The 21,983-nt window shown below is 45.5% G+C and overlaps 1 protein-coding gene across 5 annotated transcripts in view; it reads right to left on the reverse strand.

Moving 5' to 3' along the window:
- Window positions 1-2,831: 2,831 nt before the first annotated feature.
- The window catches only part of NCOA2 (nuclear receptor coactivator 2), a 271,269-nt gene continuing 252,117 nt past the window's right edge, over window positions 2,832-21,983 (reverse strand). For 4 of the 5 annotated variants that reach the window (XM_059994742.1, XM_059994747.1, XM_059994744.1 and 1 more), the window contains 7 exons: window positions 21,676-21,841; window positions 17,566-17,844; window positions 16,604-16,681; window positions 15,023-15,257; window positions 13,025-13,202; window positions 12,240-12,438; window positions 7,881-10,540 (listed from right to left, as the gene is read on the reverse strand). In XM_059994742.1, coding sequence (XP_059850725.1) covers window positions 10,373-10,540; window positions 12,240-12,438; window positions 13,025-13,202; window positions 15,023-15,257; window positions 16,604-16,681; window positions 17,566-17,844; window positions 21,676-21,841 — 1,303 coding nt within the window. In that variant the 3' untranslated portion in view covers window positions 7,881-10,372. Of the gene's footprint in view, window positions 6,724-7,880; window positions 10,541-12,239; window positions 12,439-13,024; window positions 13,203-15,022; window positions 15,258-16,603; window positions 16,682-17,565; window positions 17,845-21,675; window positions 21,842-21,983 lie in introns of those variants that run through there. The other variant, XM_059994746.1, reaches the window with a different exon arrangement.

A 21,983-nucleotide genomic window follows, 5' to 3' on the forward strand; every position in this document is an offset into this window, starting at 1 on the left:
TGGAAGGAAAGCTGTACAGGCAAAATCTCACACAGAAGCATACACATACACACAAAAAGAGGAAAAGGGGGAAAAAATCATAAATCTTCCTCTCAGAGTCCACCTCCTTAATTTGTTATGATTCGTTGTCTATTCAGGTATTCCACAGATGCAGGTACATCAAGTTGATTGTGGAGCTTTAATCCGCTGCTTCTGAGGCTGCTGGGAGAGATTTCCCTTTCTCTTCTTTGTTCGCACAGCTCCCAGGGGCTCAGCTTTGGATTTGGCCCCGCCTCTGCGTGTAGGTCGCCGGTAGGCGTCTGTTCTTTGCTCAGACAGGACGGGGTAAAAGGAGCCGCTGATTCGGGGGCTCCGGCTCACTCAGGCCGGGGGGGAGGGAGGGGTATGGTGTGCGAGGCGGGCCTGCAGCGGCAGAGGCCGGCTGGACGTTGCACCAGCCTGAGGCGCGCCGTGTGTTCTCCCGGGGGAGTTGTCCCTGGATCCCGGGACCCTGGCAGTGGCGGGCTGCACAGGCACCCCGTAAGGGGGTGTGGATAGTGACCTGTGCTCGCACACAGGCTTCTTGGTGGCGCAGCAGCAGCCTTAGCGTTTCCCGCCTGTCTCTGGGGTCCACGCTTTTAGCCGCGGCTCGCGCCTGTCTCTGGAGCTCCTTTAAGCAGGGCTGTTAATCTCTTGCCTCTTCGGCAGTTCCAGACCGGACTCCCTCCCGGCTAGCCGTGGCGCACTAACCCTCTGCAGGCTGTGTTCACGCCGCCAACCCCAGTCCTCTCCCTGCGCTCTGACCGAAGCCCGAGCCTCAGCTCCCAGCCCCGCCCGCCCCGGCGGGTGAGCAGACAAGCCTCTCGGGCTGGTGAGTACCGGTCGGCACCGATCCTCTGTGCGGGAATCTCTCCGCTTTGCCCTCCGCACCCCTGTTGCTGTGCTCTCCTTCACAGCTCCGAAGCTCCCCCCTCCGCCACCCGCAGTCTCCGCCCGCGAAGGGGCTTCCTAGTGTGTGGAAACCTTTCCTCTTTCACAGCTCCCTCCCACTGGTGCAGGTCCTGTCCCCATTCTTTTGTCTCTGTTTTTTCTTTTTTCTTTTTCCCTACCCAGGTACGTGGGGGGTTTCTTGCCTTTTGGGAGGTCTGAGGTCTTCTGCCAGCGTTCAGTAGGTGTTCTGTAGGAGTTGTCCTACGTTTAGCTGTATTTCTGGTGTATCTGTGGGGAGGAAGTTGATCTCTGCGTCTTACTCTTCCGCCATCTTCCCCATGTCCTCTAAATTTATTATTAATAATTTTTTTGTTTTGTCTTTTAAAGAATGACTTCACTTTTCCAACAATGTAACATGTATTCTTCTAATTTTATATTTCATTATGTTTATACCCTTGATCCATGTGAATTTGTTAATATTGTGAGGGAGTTAACTTGTTTTCTCCAAATGTGGCCAACTGTCTCAACACCATTTTTTTTTTGAACAGAGACTCCTACTGATAAGAAACGGCATCTCTATCATATATTTACCTACATACAGCGACCAGTCTCTGGGCTCTATACTGTTCTTCTGATGTATTTAGCCATTGCTATGTAAGTACTCTATAGTACTCACCAGTATGTTATAAAATGTTTTTAGAAGTCTTTTTTTTCTATAACATTTCCATTATTGTACATCTTATCTTCCAAATGCATCCTACTTTTTGGATTTGCACTGGAATTGTAATAATGCTGGGGCAGGAATTGATGTATAATACTGGGCTTTCCTTTTCTAGGTTCATGGCATGCCTCCCCTTTTCCAGGTCTTTTGTATCTTTTCGTAAAACTTTGCAGTTTCTTCACAAACGTCTTTCACACTTCATGTTAGGTGTAATCCTATTTTATAATCATTATTGGTTATTGTAAATGGGGATTGAAAAAAATTGGTTATTAGTGTGAATGGAAGTTACTGATTTTTGTATGTTCCAGCCATCTGACTGAGCTTTTTTACTCATTACAAGAGCTGGTTGGTAGATTCATCTGGGCTTTCCCTATAGATGGTCAAATTGGCTGAAAATGTTTTACCCCTTCTATTCCACTAGTGATGCCTAAATTCTTAGAATGGGTAGTGGGCCTCCTTAGTTTGTTCTGATTTTAATTCTTTTAATATCTCACCATGAAGTAAGATGTATCACAGCGGGATTGTATCCAATAACTTCAAATAACTTTGGGACACTTACTTTGCCTAGAGGTTTTACTTTTCCTTCAGGTTTTCTCATGAATGTGGGCTGAAACTTATCCTATGCAAATTTATCAAACAGCATCTATTAAGTTAATGTTTTTTTAACTTTGCTAATATAGTTAGTAGCATAGGTTTTCCTAATCACTCATTTTGTTCCTGGTATACTTTAAAAATTGTATAGTATTGTATTTACTATAATATTTCATGTAGTTTATTACCTGGGTTTTAAGTATTATACTTGCATTGCTTATCAACTATTAAGAATCTATTAGAACCATCATGATTATTCTAATGCAAAAAGTATAACCTTGTTAAGCCAGTCAGAAGTCCACATTATTCTCATGCATGTTTTTGGAGAAGTGGGGATGAGCAGTGGTAGCATAGTTTAGGACTCACTTAGATTTGGCCTGTATTTGCCATGGAGCTGTCAGATAACCTTAAGCAGGACAAACCCCTCTTGGCTTCAAACTGAAAATCTAGAAAATGGGTCATTGAGAGGATAAATGTTAACAGGCTGGGAACAGTGTCAACTACTGTATAAACGTTGGAAATTATTAAATTGCACGTCAGGTAATTTTATATTTAACTGCAATTATGAATGAAGGTACAATATAAACACATGAAAATCTCCAAAGCCATGTAAAACCCGAAGGCATTAAAATTTATTAAATGATGCAATAACAACAGAATTCTTTATTTACAATAGCATTATTTAACATCAAATAAGCAAATAGCATCAGCAAAGCAATATTAACTTGCATAAATGTATTTAAAATTTCTCTGAATATATCTACCTTTTGCATAAACTGCTCACACTAGAAATACAAACATCAATGCAGGTGAACAAAGTGATGTTTGGAGTCAACTCCATTTTGAAAATAAATCACAACCTGAAACACTGTAAGCTTTCTCCTGAAGAACCATAGTTAATATATTGCTTAATTTTACCCTTGTATAATCTTTTCATATACACACATCTCAGATGCAACTTCATGAGGAACTGTACAAATAAAACCCACAAATGGCATAAGAAAAAAAAAAGACAGTTAAATGTTTGAAGAAATGTATCATCATCACCATTCGACAACATAAAGGTTAAGTGATGATGCACTTATTCAAAAAATTGTACACAGTTCACTATACAAATATAATACATCGGACAGCTATGTAGGAATATACAAGACTTAAAAACAGATCTAAGGCATTATGCTAGATTTTAGCATTTTGAGGTTCTTGCACATAGCTTTTACCTGTAGTAAGAAACTTAAAAGATTTCGTTTTAGTCTATAAAGAAACACCAGGGAGAAAATTCTAATTAAAATCGAAGCCACTACAGTAATTTTCTTTTGTGCAGAGAATGCTTTGCTCTTAGGCAGCATACTACCATACAAATACTAGAAAATTTTAAATTCACACCAACAATTAATGGCTTAAGTTGCATTTCAAAATTGATTGTGTATCTTTGGGTTCTGCAAGGGGATCTGTGCCACCCATTTCAGGTGTTAAGCCCATAGGAACTCCGTTTTTAAACACATTAAAAACTGCATTATATAAACTGCAAAAACATTGCTTTCAATTGTTACAGGCCGTAAGAGATACACGTGGGAGGGGGCATTTTCATCTTCGAGTTCAACGAATTCATTGCAGGAAAACAGCTCACTTCACTTTTTCAACTTACCACATCACATGAACACGTAGATGAGTTTCACAACCAAGTTTATGTATGTATGTATACTTTTCACATTATGTGTTTTTCACATTTAGTAATATAAGTAAAACACTGATTATTTGTTCTATTAAACGAAAACCAAGTACTCAGTCTAACAAGTTTATTGTATACAGCATGAGAAATACTGATCATGGAGGGATTGATTTGGCTTTTGCTTCTATCATGATCAATGTGATCAGAGGATTCCTTCACTGACTTTTCTTCTCTTAATTAGGTGTAAATCCACGACCTGATCTGAGCCGTAGGAGAACTGATCATCTCTTTTCCTTCAAAACGGTAACGAGCATGAATTATTCCAAATTACCAGTATCACAGGTTTGCAGATTTGTCTGAATGGGGACCGACAGTAGAACACAGTGGGCGGAGGAATAAACAAGAAAAGGTACACCGGTATTTTTGGACAGTGTTCTAGTGAAAAGGGACTTAAAACTCAAAACAAACAAATCCAGCTTAAACTCCATTTCTCTTCTGTGCTGTGTGAAGTTAAAGTCATTCTAATTCACGCGTTTCTAAAGATCGACTTGGAACTGGTCACGTTACACCGTGTATGACATAAGCCTTGTGGTGCCGGTGAGGACACGGAGTTCAGGGCCAACATCTGCCCGTGTTTTTCTGTCACAGTTGGGCGACCCAATGGTTCGGTTGAGAAAAGCAGAGCCTTTCAAGAGGGACGTGTGAACTGGTGGCCCCAAGAAGTGCTGTCCCTCGGCCACCTCCCTGTAGTGAGACCCCCTCAAGTGGAAAAAAGTAGCGAAATGCAAATTTTCCGAAAGGTTCTTTAGTATGGGGCCACACTTTCAGACTGCTTACCATTCATCCTTGGGCTATATCTCTTTCTATACTCCCACAATCTGTACATATAGAGAGAGACATCCGTATAAATAGGGGTAGTCTGTATATTTTTCACCCTGCCACAAATAAGGACTCAAATTTCAAGGAAAAACCTCTCTGTTCCTAAAAAGCCTGGCTAATGAGATATAAAATGCTTTGCTTTTTAGACATCAAAAAGACATCATTCTGAAATTTAGGTAAGAAAGTATGTGTGTTAGGGGTTGGGGAGAAATTGCTCAAAAAAGGTCACCAGTTTCTTGGTATTACAGTTGTCTGGAACTGATGCCAATTAAGAGAAGATTGTCCCCCACCAGAGTGGGCAAGAGAAACAGCCAGAAAAGTGGCCTGCTTAGTAACGCGCAGTCTTCCTAAGGTTCATTACGAAAGAATATAAACATACAAAAATCAAGAATCGGTTTCTATAGCGGCTGCATATCACATAGATTAGATAAGTGACTTGTGAGCAGAATCACAAGGTTTAGAAAATAAGAAGTCTTAAGTCTACAAATTAGGTCTAATCGAGGCCGTGACAGCCTTTACAAAACACCTTTAGGAGACATTGCTATGAAGATACCTAATTTTAATACTGAAGTACCTCATTTTGGAGTCAATTCCACAATATGTATACCTCACAAAAATTATACAATTAAAACACTTAAGTTCTCAACTTAAATTATTGCTTGTTTACATATAAATTGGATTTTATGTACCTTACAAAACTTCGGCTTAGTCAGCACTGCTAAAAAACAAAATAAAAAACACATGGTGGAGGTGAAATCTGTCGTGATGTCTGCTGTCAATTTTAAGCACACTATTATTTTCTCCTGTTTGGTGGACCAGTGTTGCTGGGGAAGAGAATGAATATGCTTTCAAAGCAGGTGTCCAAAGTCTGATGGGCATCAAGTCCTAACTTTGCTCCTCTCCTTGCCAGTAAATGCCTTTTTCTGAAATTTAAGAGTTAGCAATTGGTAAGTGGCTGGCAAAACACATAAGGAAACAATATAGGGCTTACCTGGTTTCTGTTGCTTTTATTTAAAAAAAAAAAAAAAAAAAGACATGAGAGTGGGGAGAACAGGGGAAGGCAGAGGGGAAGGGAAGAGGCGGGGCCAGATTCAAGAGGAGGTGCTGATTCAGGCTGTCTGATTGATCTAAGCGAATCTGGAAATGAAAACTATTTCTTCTTGAGTCATGATTTGGGTGAACTAGTTTGGTTTGAATCAGAAAAAAAAAAAAAAGAGGAAAAAGTACTTGTTACTGTTAACAGCCCTCCCACAGGCTCCTTTTCATCTGTTCAGTAACTGGAAACGCTTTCCAACATGGTCTTGAGAGCTTTCTACAAAGATACAACTACGATTTCTTGGTCTTCACTTCTTGGGTGTCTCTCTGTACATAGGGCGCGGTCCATGGTGTCTCCCCTGCTTTTATCCCAAATGAAGGCTTAGCTTAAAACATCTGTTGTTTGATATATATATATTTTTAAATTCTTTTCTTCCCCCCAGAAGAAATCTTACTCTTTTGGGCTGGACTGGTTAGCCAGGGAAAACAAAGCAAGAAACCAGTGTCTGGAACCAGACAGGAACAGAACAAGAGCATGGGTGTTTTCCTTAAATACATACATTTAGATACATTCAATCTGACACGGGTATGAAGTCTGCCTGTCAACATTTACTTTGCAGGAGAGATCTAAGTTGCACTAAGGTGAATGCAGTGAACAGACTGACAGTTGTCCGGACGCGAGCTGCAGACCGTCTATCAACACAAGAGGCAGCTCCTCCTGCAGCAGCCGAGGGGACTCCACCGGGGGAGCGGGGCCCAGGCCCGTCTGCCCATCTTGCTCTGGCGGGACTGGATGGCAGGTCGGTTGGGTCAAAACAAATAGACGCAGCTCTCCAGACTGGTAAGCATCTTGAGCAAGTGAGCCCAGTCAGCTGAAGAAAGAAGCAACCAGCTACCTTCAGCGTCAGCAGTATTTCTGTAGGAAAACAGAGAGGGGGTGGTGTCATGGCGTGGAATTTCTGTAAGATCATCATGAGGCCCATCACAAAGACATCAGACCACGTGGCCGGTTTAAATAATACCAATCACAAGGGCTGCATCCGGATGAGTTACGCTTGATTTTTTTAAAAATTAATTAATTAATTTTATTTTTTACACTTGATTTTGATGCAGATGAGCAGATGGCATTGATCCTAACTGAACACAGAGTGGTTCCCACAGCCGGCAGATCCTGCACGCGACTCCGAAGGCACAGGCTGCAACGGATTTCCCATCCCTCCTTCTCAGTGACTGCTGCTCTCTTACCAGTGACACCTGCCTCCACAACAGAGATCACTGAGGTACCTGTGAGATACCCAGCTGCTGGACTGCCTGCTCTTTGACAGCGTCCAATCCAGAAGGGGTCACTGTTTTCTTCATCTCTCCTCACACCATCCAGTACAAACCCACTTCCTAAAAACGTCCCCTCTTGACTCTCCCTTACTGCCACACTCCCACGGAGAACCACAGGCTTCTCCCCAGCTTCTGCAGGCTAAATCAACTGGGGTTTTTGTCATCATCACCGTCATCGTCATTATCATCAACTCAAAGCTGATTTGAGTTAGTGTTCAATTTCCAAAACACTAGATAATAGAATTACAACTGTACTTTCTTTATACGTGTCACGTGGCTGAGCAGTAAACTTTAATATACTGAAATACATGTGTAGTAACAGTACGATTAAGTCCTTATAAAAGGAAGAATCTTTTGGTTAGATAAAATAACTGCCCTTCTCTAGGTTTCGGTAAATCCGTGGTTGTATATTCTAGCTCTGCTTAAAGCAAGATCCAATTTTCATCTCCATTCCAGGATAAATGGAACACGATTCAATGTATAATGGATCACAGTGGTTTCTAGTTCAAATAGAACCTGATCACCAATAAAAGTTCTGAGAACAGCTCTTCGCTTCACAGCAGCAGCAGGGTATGTTACAGAGGCAGGACGAACACGACGGAAGCCTCCCTGTGCGCACACCGGGAGCACGGTGACAAATGCAGAGTGATTTCCAGGTATTGTTCGTGAATTAGGAGGGATGCACTGCACGTATTATTCTCTAAACTTTAGAGTCTAAAGGAAACCACCAGCGTGTCTGTGACAGACTGTTCTCTGGCTTTAACATTCAGCATAACCAATAGATGGAGAAGCCAGATTCAAGAGGGGGACTGGAAAAAAGCAGGAAGTGAGAGGCGTGTAAATGGCCCGGGCTAGACGGTGACAGAGAGACTCCTCACCACGGATCCGAAAGGCACTTGGATGGAGAGAAGACCCTATGTTTACCTAAAGTTGCCTTTTGTGACCTTAGTGCTCATCTTTCCAATTCAGGTTTCTTCAGCCCCCCCACCGGCACCCCGACGTGTGTGAACATCTGGTTCCGCTGGCCGCCTGCCTGCATCTCTCCACCCTGTGCTGCGCCAGTCGAGCCCACCTGGCAGGGCTGGGCCCCTTCTGTGCTGCTGCTCGGGGTGGTCCCCCTCTTGGTCTCCCATATATTCCACCACTGCTAGCTGTGTGACCTGGGGTAAAGTGCCCAGTCTTCAGAGATTCAGTCTCCTTGTCTGTCTAAACATGCGGGGGAGGCCTAAATATCTACCACGGGCCCGCACGGTCCGTGGTGCATCAGAGGCCAAAAGGTGCGTTCCCTCCCCTCACTCAGGGGGCTTCCTCCATGCTGAGATGAGGCCCATCCCCCTGCCCGAGGGGGGACTCTACTAAGTATGCAGCTGAGTCTTTACTGCCTGTCCCAGAGTATGTTTAAGTATCTTTTCCTTCCCTTTAGGACCTATAGAGAGAGAAAGGAATGGCCCCAAAGAATGAAGTAGTATGTTCCTTTTTGGCCTGCATTTCCAGCGCTACCTGCATGAACCCTTGAAGAAGTCTCACAAGAGCCCTGGGCTGCCTTGGGAGAGGTGGGTGGTATGGTGCAGGGCCGACAGCAGCCAGGGATCGGCCCGCCGGGGTTCACCTTCTGTGCTGCAGGACCTCGGGCGAGTCAGTAAACTCTCCGAACAGTGGATCTGCCATGCGCTGGGCTGTGGTTTCAGTGAGCTGCTCCAGATAAAGCTCTAAGCAGAGAATCAGGCCTGCGCTAAACGCTCAATACAGGTGGGTGGTTTCTGCACCAGACCGTGGGCCACCCACGTGCTCCGCTTTACAGAAGGCAGTCTTTCCTTCCTGGAGGTAACTTGGTGGCAGAAGAAAGGACCTAATACTAAGGCCGCTCACTTTCTGGGGCTCTCGGAAGACAGCAGCGCAAGGCTGGGCTGCCGGCTCTGCCCGGGGAAGTGCTTCCCAGGGCCTCATCCCGCCCCCGGCTGCGCTAGGTTACCCGGCAGTGGGGGGAGGGAGGCCCGGTCTCCTCGCGCGCGGGATCCGTGGAGCGAAATGCGAGCCTGGCCGCCTACACGCACTTCTTCCCCCTAGAGAGACACCACACGCTCAGAGGCTAAGCTCCCGGCACTTCTGGGTTAGAACGGGCTGTCCCCTGTGGGAGCCTAGTGGGCGCCGATGCCATCGTTCCTCTGGGAGGTGCCGTCCGGGTTTGAAGGCCCTGCTTCTGCGCACAGGCCGCCCCTGTGTGCAGGGCCGCAGCGGAGGGCAGGCCCCGCGGCCTTCCAGCCTCCATCGATGGTGCATTTAGAGTCTAGACCCTTGGTCAGTAATGCAATATACTCCATCTTCTGTTAGACCGACTACATCCGTACGTTAACCGTTCAGATGACGTGCACATCTGGGTTCGTACGCAAAACATCCAAGGGACTCCCCCCACCCTGCCCCCCAAAGCCTCGGCGCCACACCATGACCGTGACCGTGGTTCTTCAAACGAGACAAGCCACACACTGCGTCGTTAAAATCTGGATCAAATTTATGCTATTGGTTTTTGAACTTGAACGCTAATACTACTAACAAAATGATCCACGATCCACTGTTGTGTAGGAAATTCCACATCATCCCTACCTTTTTCTCCACTGAGAGAGGACTTCCGCTTTAGAAGAGAATTACCTGCTGCTCAGGACTGTAACTGCCCCACCTTCAGAGGGCCCGGTTCACCTGTGCCAGGTCGCTCAGGGCCCTCCTGGTCCCTCTGGCACACCTGCCGCCAGGCTCCCAACTCAGGTGGCTTCTAAGCACTGATTGTTCTACTGTTTCAAGATCTGGCTGAACACGGTAATATCACTCTTCTTCGAACAAGTGTTTAAGGTAATAAGCAAATGGTGGCCTAACTAAAATGAAATATAGAAAAACACTTAGAGTAAACTTAGACTTAATTACGGGAGAGAGAGCAACTATAAGTTAGTTCCTCTCCATCCTTCTGAAAAGGCAGGCAGCATGATTCAGAAAAAGCAAAACTGATCAGCTTGCCCTCACACGACTAATTCCTTGCTACTTGATTTTCTGCTTGGCTATAATAGTTTCACTCCAGGGCAGAATTAGTGTTTTTAATTCACACACCACTATCAGCTCAGCTGAAATGAGCTTAGAGAAAAAATTATTCACACAAAAACCACTGTATGTCCGATAAAATTAGAAGACATTTAAAAAATATCACAAGTATTACACAACTCTCTTCAATCTGCAGGCGGACACATCTATGCCCATTTTAGTCTACAGAACGTCACATTCACTTTACTACCGCATTCATGGCTTGCTTCTCTGCTGTCTCTTACCCGTGGTGCGTCTCCCTCCTGCTTAATCATATCCATTCCAGGCAGCTGGCTTGGGAAAAGGCTGCCTCCTCTGAGAGCAGGATCGTTAACCTGAGGGCGGCAGGACAGCACAGGGGCTTTATTCAGTGAGACATCCAGAAGCGTATGGGAAATAACCACCCATTAACCTGCTTCTTTGGTTCTAGGAGTAGAATTATGGGGAGAAAGGACTACATAAAAACGGCCACTTCCCTTATCTATTCTTCCATGCATACGTTCTGGGGGGAGTGTGAAGGAATGTGAAAATAAATCCTTATAATACACTCGCTGCCTTCACAATTAAATTTTTTTTTTTGTATACTGTAGAGAAATTCAACAGAGATGGTAATATCAGAAACATTGTTATGCCTTAACGTGTTCACTTTTTTGAGTGCAAATGAGATCAATGATTCCTGATGTCTGTTACTTTAGGCAAGTTATTGATTAGCAAGAGCAGGTGTGAATACCCCAAAGGAGGCAGGATCTTGTGAATCTTTTCTAAGTGAACTATTCTTGGCATCTGTACATTTCTTTTACAAATTACACTTCCCCTGAAAGCAAGGCAGGAGCTGCTGGCGGTCCACTCTGGTAGAAAGTTCAGCATCTACACTACATTTTCTCCATTGAAAAGATGAAAGTCTATTTTTCTTTATGTTTAGTTTATACAAATAAGCATTTGGCCACCAGAGAAGTACAATCAATTCAACCAGAGAAGTGCAAATTATTATTTCACCCACGCATAAAGCCTTCTTATTAATCTTCTTTTTACAGAATAATACACTGAGGCCTGGTAAAATTTAGTAAGTTTTCACACAGATTGTCCTTTACCAACAGCAGGACTCAGCAGACCTTTCCCCATTCTCACAGTCACGGGCTAATGGAACTTTATGCTGCTGTCAATGACACTTGGTTGATTTGTTTAGACTTTCCATGCCTCAGTTTCTCCAAATTTGAAATAAGATTCAGGGTCCTTGCCCCATTAACACTTTGCCTGAACTAGTGAGGTGGCAGAGTGCCCAGCATTTTGTGCCCTTTAAAAATAAGGTCTTTAATACAGTTTAAAAATTATTAACCAATATCTTTACCCATCATAGATTTCTGAATCCCAGGCTGGCTACCTACGCATCAAGTGCTTTGAGTCTCTTTGCCACCAAGTGAAGCTGGCATGTACTTAGGGATGGCAGAATCATTTCAGTATTATTCAACACAAAACAGAATTATTAAAAAAAATATACAGACCAAAAAAAAAAAAAAAAAAAAGTCATGGTATCCACATCCCAGAGATGACAGAGAGTAGTTTTTGGATACCCTGTGTCAGTCTCCTTGCGCACGTGAACTATCATTTAAAGCTAACTGGATGGCAGGTAGTCTGGCCTTTGCTTTTCATCTGGTTTTATGTTTAGAAAAAAATCAGTTCTTAAAAATCCAAAAATAAAACTATTAAAAAAAATACCTTTCACCACTCCATTTTTTGAGATTCATTTTATATATCGCCAAATCCCTCAAATAAGAGAAAAATTCAGAAGACAAGGAAGAAATATTTTAAAAGATCTTTGAGCAGTCAGGGATCCTTTCATGTTTATTTCGTCATTATCAAGTATTTCTGTTAATCACACCAACACAAGTGGTGGTAAGGTGAAAAAAACACTCTTCAAAATAAATGTGTGAGTTGATGGCATACGTTAAGCACATGGAAAGACACATTTAATGCAAAAATAGACAAGAAGTTACAATCAGAAGCCCGCGGGGGGCTTCTCCTTGGGGTGCTTACCTGCTCGGGACCCATGGAGGACAGCCCTGACGTAGGCACGGAGGTCACTGAGGTCATGCTGATCTGTCCAGTCATCTGGTTCATGTTGCTCATCCCACCTGTGTTGGTCGCCATGGATACATTGATGTTCATATTGTTATTGTACATGCTGGTGTTTGCTTGCTGTCCAAAGTGTGGAGGGGACTGCTGCGAAAACATGCTAGAAACACAGTGAAAGATGAAAATGTCAGAGCCCTCGGGCAAACAGGCAGGCAGTTTTGAGCACTAGTTTCTCAGGCATTTCCTTCAGAATGAATAAATCTAGGCTGAGAGAATCCAGGTGGGACACCAGGAGGTGGTGAGGTCAGAAACAGCGGGGGAGGAAGCCCTTGGCGAAGCTGCGGGGGCCACCGCGCTCTGTCGTTTTCCCCACATTCCCGTGAAGGTCTGGAAGGACACGTCGCACTGTCACGTCTGTACCAGACAAGGCTTCTGTTTGCTTTTATTACCTGTACTGACAGAGGGTGGCTTCTAGGCCACTGCCTCCCACAGCGGTTTCTATCATCCACTGGTGGCGGTGCTACCTTCTCAGGGGAGCTCCTTTTACTCCCAAGGAAAAAACATTAAGCTAAGGTTTGCTAAATTCTGGTAACTTCTGCCCTAGGAAAAGTAGACTGGCTTACTTAGCAGTTTACTTGGTATTGCTTGCTTGAGCAAAGAAGAAAAATCCAGAAGAGAGACAGGTGGGCTATGGAAAGATTCCCTGGTGATCATTTCTATCAGAAAGACAGAGGCACGTGGCATACCTGTTTGCGCCCATGCTCCCCTGCGCCCACCCGTTCATGTCCGAGGAGGCCTGGTAGGCTGGGTTCGCCTGGGACTGCTGCAGCATGGGGCTCTGTGTGTGCGCCAGCCGGGGCGACATCAGAGGGCTTTGGGGTGCGGTGGCCCCAGCAAAGCCTGGATCAGGCTGCTGACTTATTCCTTAAAAAACAGAACAGAAATCCAAAGGAGACTGTTAGTTTTATCGTTGAGACGGGGGACAGAAGAGAACATTCAAATCAAATACACAAAGAAAATTACTATCAAATACCTGATCACGTGCTGGTAAATTATATACATTTAAAAAAGATTCCAAGATGGAATAAAATGCATGAAGAAAATCTCTCCATACCTTGGTTCTTTATAGTAATTAGAGGCGTGCCTAGGAACGATATTAACCATCACGACTAGAGGTAGAGAGAGATACTATTCTTTCCCCACATCCCTTGCAAATCAAGAATGAGTCAAATGTGTATATTTCTCTTTGACCGGAAACAGTCTTTCAATGTTTATATATCACTACAACTGGATTAAGTTGGATTAAGGTTTAGCTATATATAAAAAGCCAACACACTTGAGTAATTTTTTATTAAATTAACCCAAGTTATTCTATGATGAGATAGATGCGTTTTTAAAAATAAGTGACTGTGAGAATTCCATGGTGGTCCAGTGGTTGGGACTCCGCACTTTCACTGCTGAGGGCCTGGGTTCGATCCCTGGTTGGGGAACTGGGATCTCACAAGCTGTGCGACATGGCCAAAAAATAAAAAAATTTTAGAAAGTAACTGCATTCATGATTAGCTTGTTGTGTATTTATGAAGGGCTCAGAATCGTGTATATTCTTGCGCTATACAAGATTAGCAAGAATAAGAAAAACAAATTCCATGTAAGCTTCTTGCTCAGTGCAGAGGCAAATGGTGTTTACACTAAAAGGAGAGAAAGAACTTTTAGCAGTCTTTCCTAAATGATCAAAAAGGAAAGAGAGGAAGAGTTGGGAAACAAAGGAGCGGCTCCTTAGAAAATTTCAGGGATGACATTGAGGTAAGCCCATTTTTGCCTAGAAGATGTGTTAAACATGCATATTTAATTAATGCTTTAATGAGCTATAGAAGAAAAGCTTAAGATCACACAGGAAAAAGCTGCACATTATCTTTCTGTTTCTTTAAAGAAATAGGAGACATGAGGCTAAGCACCACAAAGACTTGGTAGCTGTTTCTAGAGAACTCTGGCGGAAGATGGGGAAAGTCATTTTGAATATTAACCTTGATGTAAGCCCTTACTTTTATCAATAATTCAACTATTAATCGAATATGACATGCACACAAATATTAATGTTTATGACATTGCACGCTTGTCTCTTAAGACTGACATTAAACAACAAATCAATACGAAGAAAATTAAGAGGTCGTCTGCTGTGGTTTCTGTGCAGCACCCCTTAAGAATGATCAATTCGTTAAAGATCTGGTATAATATTGAGAGCCTTTATTTTTCAAAAGCTGTAGAAAGAAAAAAAAAGCTGTAGAAAGTCTGTAAAATACTTACAATGATATATGTCTTTCAACATTTTCTATCTTTCAACATTTCCTTTCTATCGTTTTTAGACTCAGAGATTTTCAAGTATAAGCATATGCACAGGCACCTGTGTTTACAGACACCGACTTAGGTGCAGACATTCACACGCACTCACACGCATGATTGGCAGAGGCACTCTACGCACGCACACCTACTCCGGTCATTCTTAAAGAAAGACCTGCACTCAGAGCAAAGGTGGCACCTGAGCTGAGAGACTGGAAGGTACCATGCTGGACCTGGGGACTCCTGACGGGCCCCAGTGGTCCTCCCAGGTTTCCTAGCACCCCCCGGTTAGCCAGGTTCCTCTGGGAGCCATGCAAAGAGCTGCGAGAGAGGAGCTGTGACCCGGGACTGGGGGACACGGGGGAGAAAGGACTGGTGAAAGGCGGCGGCGGCGTTAAGTCCCGTACCGTAGCTCGGAGGGAAGGGAAACTGCTGTGCATTTGCCTGGGGGACCCGGGGGCTGCTCATAGTTGCCGGCACACCACTAGGAGCCACCACGCTGGGCGTCATGTTCAGCCCCTGTCCTCTCATCATCAGAGCTCGCTGCTGAACTTGCTGCTGCTGATGCATTTGTCTCTGTCGAAGATGCTGGTTCAGGATTTCCCTCTGTCTCTGGGCCAGCATCTGTGCGTTAATAGGTGCCTGGAACGGGGGGCAAAACGCGGAGGAAGACATTGGGGGTGGAGACAGATCGAAAAACAACCCGTATGTTAGAAATAGGATAACAAAGGGTACTGTCTCGTGCGAAATTATTTGGCAAACAGAAGAGAACAGTTTAGAGCTGACCAACTGGTGGCTGAGAATGTGAGCTTCTGAATTCTGTAGATGATGATTCTCAAACATTGCAATGACATGCGTTAAGTTTGATGTCAGTATCAAGAAACTTGAGACTCACTGTGAGAGGACACAGGTAACGAGGGGAGCCCACGGTAACCCCAGTCCTGTCTGTAAGAGGACTCTGTACAAAAACCCTGAGGACGGCAGTTTAGAGTCTCATTAAGGGACATTCAAGTCTAAAGGGAAACCCAGTCACTGGGCCAAAAGGTGGCTTTGAAGCACTTCAGAAAAGGCTGAAAGGAGGCAGGCGCGTAGGGAGGCCAGGAGAGGACGGGAGGGGCGCTGTCAGTAAGTGGTACCAGGCTGGTTACGGGTCCTGGCAGTATACAGTTGACCTCATTATTTGTGGATTCTGCACTGGTGAGCTTGCCTACCTGCTAACATTTATTTGTCACCCCAGAATCAATACTCACGGCACTGTCGTGATTTATGGACACGTGCAGAGCAGCAAAAAATGTGAGAAGCCCAACGCGCCCATTCCCACCTGAGGCTGAAACCAGGCGGCACTGCTGCTCGTTTCAGCTCTCGTACTGCGCACAACTGTCCTTTTTGTGGACTATTTAGCTCCGCGTTTTTCACATTGTCGTGCTTTTTGTTGGTGACTCTGCTGTTTAAAATGGCTCCTGAGAAGTGCTGCCTAGGGTCCTAGATAAGCACAGGGGGCTGCGATGTGCCTTATGGGGAAAATCTGGGAGTTCAATGAGCTTCATGCAGGCATGAGTTACAGTGCTGCTGGCTGTGAGTTCAATGTTAGTGAATCAACAGTATATATTTAAACAAGGCGTCTTCAAACAGAAACACACATTGATTCATGAAAATCTGACCGAGAGGCTCAAAGGAAACGAACCCTTTATTTCTCCTAGGAGCAACAGTTCAATATTCGCTAATTCAGTGTTTGCAGTAACTTTTCTGAACACAACCAGTGTGAATAACGATAATTGACTGTATCTGGCAATAAACATGGCAGTGATGAGGAGAGAACCACAAGAGCAACAGACCAGACAAGAAAAGCGAATGACACGACATCCACTGTGTGGATCTGGATCTATGTACAGCCTTCTGAGTTACGTTACGTGGGATATCAAGGGGGAAGAAATGACAAGAGAAGTTAAGCGGATGCAGTAAAAGCTGACGGCTGGTCTGCCCCTTACCTGTGTGGGTACTCCAGGCCTCAGAGTCAGGTTCACGTTTGAAACATTGCTGATTTGATTCATGAGTGGCTGGCGATTCTAAACGCATACACATGGCAATCAATATATTTTTAATCAGAACATATTCTATTTCAAATCACCTTCCTCAAGAAATTTCCCCTCTCCTCGCCAACCCAACATCTGCTTGCTGCTGGACACTGAAACCACATGGCTTGTACCTGGATCCCCTTGTAAAGCTAGTCATCGCTGAGGTTTCCCATTGCTGATAGCTGAGAAGTTATTCTGGACAGTTTGGAAAACACACTGTTTGCAAGGGGGCAAGGGAGTGGAATGATCAGAAAAGGAGGCCAAGAGGAAGATTAGGAAAAAAGCAGAGGGAAAAAAGGGAGAGGCGATTTAAAGCCCACAACACGATTATTTACCATATGAGAGAAATCTGTCCAGGCTTGTTTCAGTGAGAACACACTTTCTTGAGCTAAACAGGTATTCCATAACGCAGCACCCTATGCCACCACTCCACTAAGAGCGATGATTCTGGCCACAAGATAGGATGAATGGCAGGAGCTATGGTTGTCCTGGGAGCTCCCTTTGGGCCAGAAACTGTGCCGGGCCCCACAGACACACACATACTGCCCGAGACTGTACAGCGACCCCATTGTACAGATGTAAACACTGAGGCTCACAGAGCTCAAGGTTAGCCCCTCAGTAAATAATAGAGCCAGGAAACCAAAGAGCTGCTCTACGCTGGAGTGGAGTTATTGCAGAAGAGAGAAAGAAGGGAAGGAGGTGAAGCAGAAAGGAGTATGGAAGTTGTAAGGTAACGTGGCAACGCTTTCACCCTCTTTGAAAGGACAGAAGGAGCTTTTAAGGCCTCCATAAGGACCCCCGGGCTCACGTCCACCTTCCCTGTGCCCCGCCCCTGCACCGCCCCCCCGATCTTCCAGGCGCAGCCAGGAACGCACCTGCTGTGCTTGGAGGCGATGCTGCAGCTGAAGCCTCAGCTGGTTGGGCTGGGTCTGCGCCAGGCCCGTGGGCCTGAGGCCGGGTCTGGGCTGCACACGGAGCGTGGCGTAGCTCGGCCGCTGCCCCATGGTGTGGAAGCTTGGATCCTGCATGGCAGTGTAGCTGCCTTGGGCCATTTGTGCCTGAGATGCATACTGCTGTGGGAACACAGGGGCCTTCTGCTCCAGCAGGATGTTGGAATCCTGACTTGGGAACTGCTCTGGATCCACCGCTTGGCTCTGAGGAGAAAGCCCCCGATAACAAACAAATCAGTGAAGCCACTGAAAACTGCAAAGCGAACAGAAGGCTGTTTCCTCTCACTGCCCTGTATTGGAGGCTTCTGCTATTGCACTTACTACACAAAGGGACTTCTACCTTGACTCCACTTGTCTTCCCAGAAAATGCCTCTGTTCCAGAGATCCAGTTACTTGAGGTAAGAAGCAGGGGTCAGGCTTGACTCCCCGCAGCACTTCTTCCGAGGGAAGGGAGAGATGGGCTGTGACTACGGAATGCCTCCTACTCATGCCGCCAGTTGGAAGAATGCGAACGTCCCCTAGACGCCTCAAGGGGCTTGTTTTCTTTTGCCGGCTTGCGGGATCTTAGTTCCCTAAGCAGGGGTTAAACCCGGGCCCTGGCAGGAAAGGGCAGAGTCCTAACCACTGGACCGCCAGGGAATTCCCGCGTGTTAAGTGTTCTGATTTGATTAGTCACACCTGTATTAATCACTTTAACTAGACAGCTGCCTTGGTACCTGGCTGGGCTCGGCAGTGTTGGGGTGCCACCACTATTCCCATTTTGCAGATAACAAAACTGAGACTTGTAGATGTGCAGCAAATTGCAGGAAGCCTGTCTGGCTAGTGAGGAGTGGCTTCCAGTAGAGTCTGTGATGTGGGACCTGAGCCACTCACCAGTGTGAAACACCACCTGTGTCTGACTGTTTTCTGTGGTCGTCAGAATTCCCTACACGCCCCACATTCTGCCACCATCTTATTTCCTCCTAGCCGTATCTAACATGTTCATCATCCTTGGCTTCTTAGGGCTACCCTATCTGGGTCAGAAGGAGGCGGCTGCAGAAAATCCAGAACTCCTCCAAGGGGCGCACCCTCGATGCAGGTGGCCCTAAATGACTCTGCGCAGAGCAGGAAGGTGCACCTGCTTCATTCTCCTCTTCTTTCTGCCACAAACCTCCCAGCAGACAGGAGGCAAGGACGCAACAGCAAAATCATCTCTCAGGTTTGCTTTAGCCTAGTAACGGCCTAAGCTTTCCTCAAGCCAGTCTACCCATGTGAGAGCAGGGCTTGGGGCCACCCAGAATCCTGGGCTTAGGTCACGTGGACCCGTGAGAACTGGGTCCACTCCCCTGTCCGTAGTAGTTTTAAAAATGTGGATGGAGCCCGCTTGGGGGAAACCACTCACTGTTGAATTACTGCTCTAACTACATCCACAAAACTATCTCAGATCTTTAAATATTTGCCCATCTTTAACAGAGAGAAAGTTTAATATCCATTTTTAAAGAAAACACACAACTCTGATGAGTACAAATAAAGTCCACGTGTATTCTACAGTTCCCGACTCCACCTAATCACTATTTCTATAATTCAGTTTAATATGATATAAGCATGAGGGATTTGATGAGACAAAACAGAAACAACACAAATAAATGAGAAAAAAAGAGACTGAAGATATTAATGAAATGATACCACTTTTGATGAAAACAACGCTCCGAGTCACTCAGCAATCCCAAGAATCACATCTTTAAATGTCACTTAGACAAAACTCAGGGAAAACAATACTGAATGCTAAATTCTCACCAGCACTAAAGGCAAAGCAAGCCAGCCACACAGGAAATACTTCAACTCCATTTTCCTTTCTTATTTCAGGTTATATCATGTAACCTCAAGTCATTTCTTTCCATTCTGCTGTTCTCAGTATGAACTATCAAGTCTTAACTCCCACTTATGTCTGCTGAACGTGGGGATTATGACAGGGCTGTTTTGAATGCTTCAGAGAGGTTTCCAATGGGTCTGTATCTCCCTTCCCACAGACCCTCACGATACATCCTATGACCATGAAGCAGAGCGAACCCTGGAAGGTATTTCTTAGCAATAAGAAATAAAGACGATTCATGCTGAGAAAAGAGGAAGACAGCAGTGAGACTCATTGTTTTTTCCAGGTGACTCTATAGGAAACCAGGATGCCTGCTTCACACAAACTGGGCTGCGTAGCCAGATTCAGAAAAGTCCTAAGTTATTTCATGAGACTGTTAGGTTATTTATTATATTGTTGCTATAAAGTACTCTTGATGTAGTTAATGACTTTATGTCACCAACTAATCACCAGGAGGGAGAAGCCCACTAAGATTGGCTAACGTCTTTACATTCCCATCGATATTAAATAGTCCCCATATGACTGTGGCTAAATCCACACAGAGGGCAAAATGATGAATGAACTGCAGCTACCTTTAAAATGACTTCTGCTGGGACTTCCCTGGTGGCGCAGTGGTTAAGAGTCCGCCAGCCAATGCAGGGAACACGGGTTCAAGCCCTGGTCCGGGAAGATCCCATATGCCACAGAGCAACTAAGCCCGTGTGCCACAGCTACTGAGCCTGCACTCTAGAGCCCACGAGCCACAACTACTGAGCCTGTGAGCCACAACTACTGAAGCCCATGCACCTAGAGCCCATGCTCCGCAACGAGAAGCCACTGCAATGAGAAGCCCGCGTGCCACAACGAAGAGTAGCCCCCGCTCGCCGCAACTAGAGAAAGCCCGTGTGCAGCAACAAAGACCCAACAGCCAAAAAAAGAGATTACTGCTAACTCACGTGCAACATATTCTTTAGCACAAGTAGCTTCCTATCACTAGCCCACAAATGTTAAGATGAAGAGTGACTGAGGATACTAGTTTTTTTTTTTTTTTTTTTTTGCGGTACGCAGGCCTCTCACTGCTGTGGTCTCTCCCGTTGCGGAGCACAGGCTCCGGACGCGCAGGCTCAGTGGCCATGGCTCATGGGCCCAGCCGCTCCACGGCACGCGGGATCCTCCCGGACCGGGGCACGAACCCACGTCCCCTGCATCGGCAGGCGGACCCTCAACCACTGCGCCACCTGGGAAGCCCAGGATACTAGTTTTTATTTTTTTTAATTATTATTATTATTTTTGCGGTACGCGGGCCTCTCACTGCTGCGGCCTCTCCCGTTGCGGAGCACAGGCTCCGGACGCGCAGGCTCAGCAGCCATGGCTCACGGGCCCAGCCGCCCCGCGGCACGTGGGATCTTCCCGGACCAGGGCACGAACCTGCGTCCCCTGCATCGGCAGGCGGACTCTCAACCACTGCGCCACCAGGGAAGCCCTATTTTTTTTAAAATTATTTTTTATTTTTCATCTTTATTGGAGTATTATTGCTTTACGATGTTGTTAGTTTCTGCTGTATAACAGTGAATCAGCTATATGCATACATATATCCCCATATCCCCTCCCTCTTGCATCTCCCTCCCTCCCTCCCTATCCCACCCCTCTAGGTGGTCACAAACCACCGAGCTGATCTCCCTGTGCTATGTGGCTGCTTCCCACTAGCTATCTATTTTACATTTGGTAGTGTATATATGTCCGTGCCACTCTCTCACTTTGTCCCAGCTTCCCCTTCCCCCCACTGTGTCCTCGAGTCCATTCTCTACGTCTGCATCTTTATTCCTGTCCTGCCCCTAGGTTTGTCAGAACCATTTTAAGGATACTACTTTTTAGATGGAAGGTTCTGGATTGCTGGGGCAGCAATGTTCTGTTCTTGGCTTCTCTGCCCCTTGCATGTTCCTCCCTGTCAGTAGATGAGCTGGACTTGAGTTTCCGCCTTTCAGCTCAATTGACCCAAAGTACAGGTCAAACTCATTCTCAGTATTTTCCATTCTTGATGTGGGAGTAACAAGGAGTGGGGGAGACAGCACACAGAGCTGGCTTGTTAACAGGTAAGAAAGCATTCTAAAAAGCAGGCTGCAGATTACTTGCCGACCAAAGAGAACAGGTACCTCCGTGCCCACGCAAGTGCTCGGTCCCCACCAGCTTCGCCCTGTGCCCACCTGGCTGACCAGCTCGGGTATCCCCAGAGCTCTGTCGATCTCCTCCAGGCCATCGAAGTTCCGCAAGGCCAAGTACAGCTGGTCCAGGAGAGCGCCTTCGTCACTTGGAGACTCCGCTGCAGGGTGTGGACACAGCAAGTCATCTGGAGAGTTGCCAAACGGCTGCCTGTAGAGACAAACTTCATCTCAGGCCCGTGGAAAAGTTAGTTGATTAGAGAACATTTTTTTTTTTCCCTTAAAGACAAAAGTAGTAAAATACTATACCAGCCAGACACAACCATCCACCCTAAATAATAGACAGACTTTAT

The sequence above is a fragment of the Delphinus delphis genome, chromosome 17, assembly GCF_949987515.2.
Source record: "Delphinus delphis chromosome 17, mDelDel1.2, whole genome shotgun sequence".
NCBI classification, from domain to species: domain Eukaryota; kingdom Metazoa; phylum Chordata; class Mammalia; order Artiodactyla; family Delphinidae; genus Delphinus; species Delphinus delphis.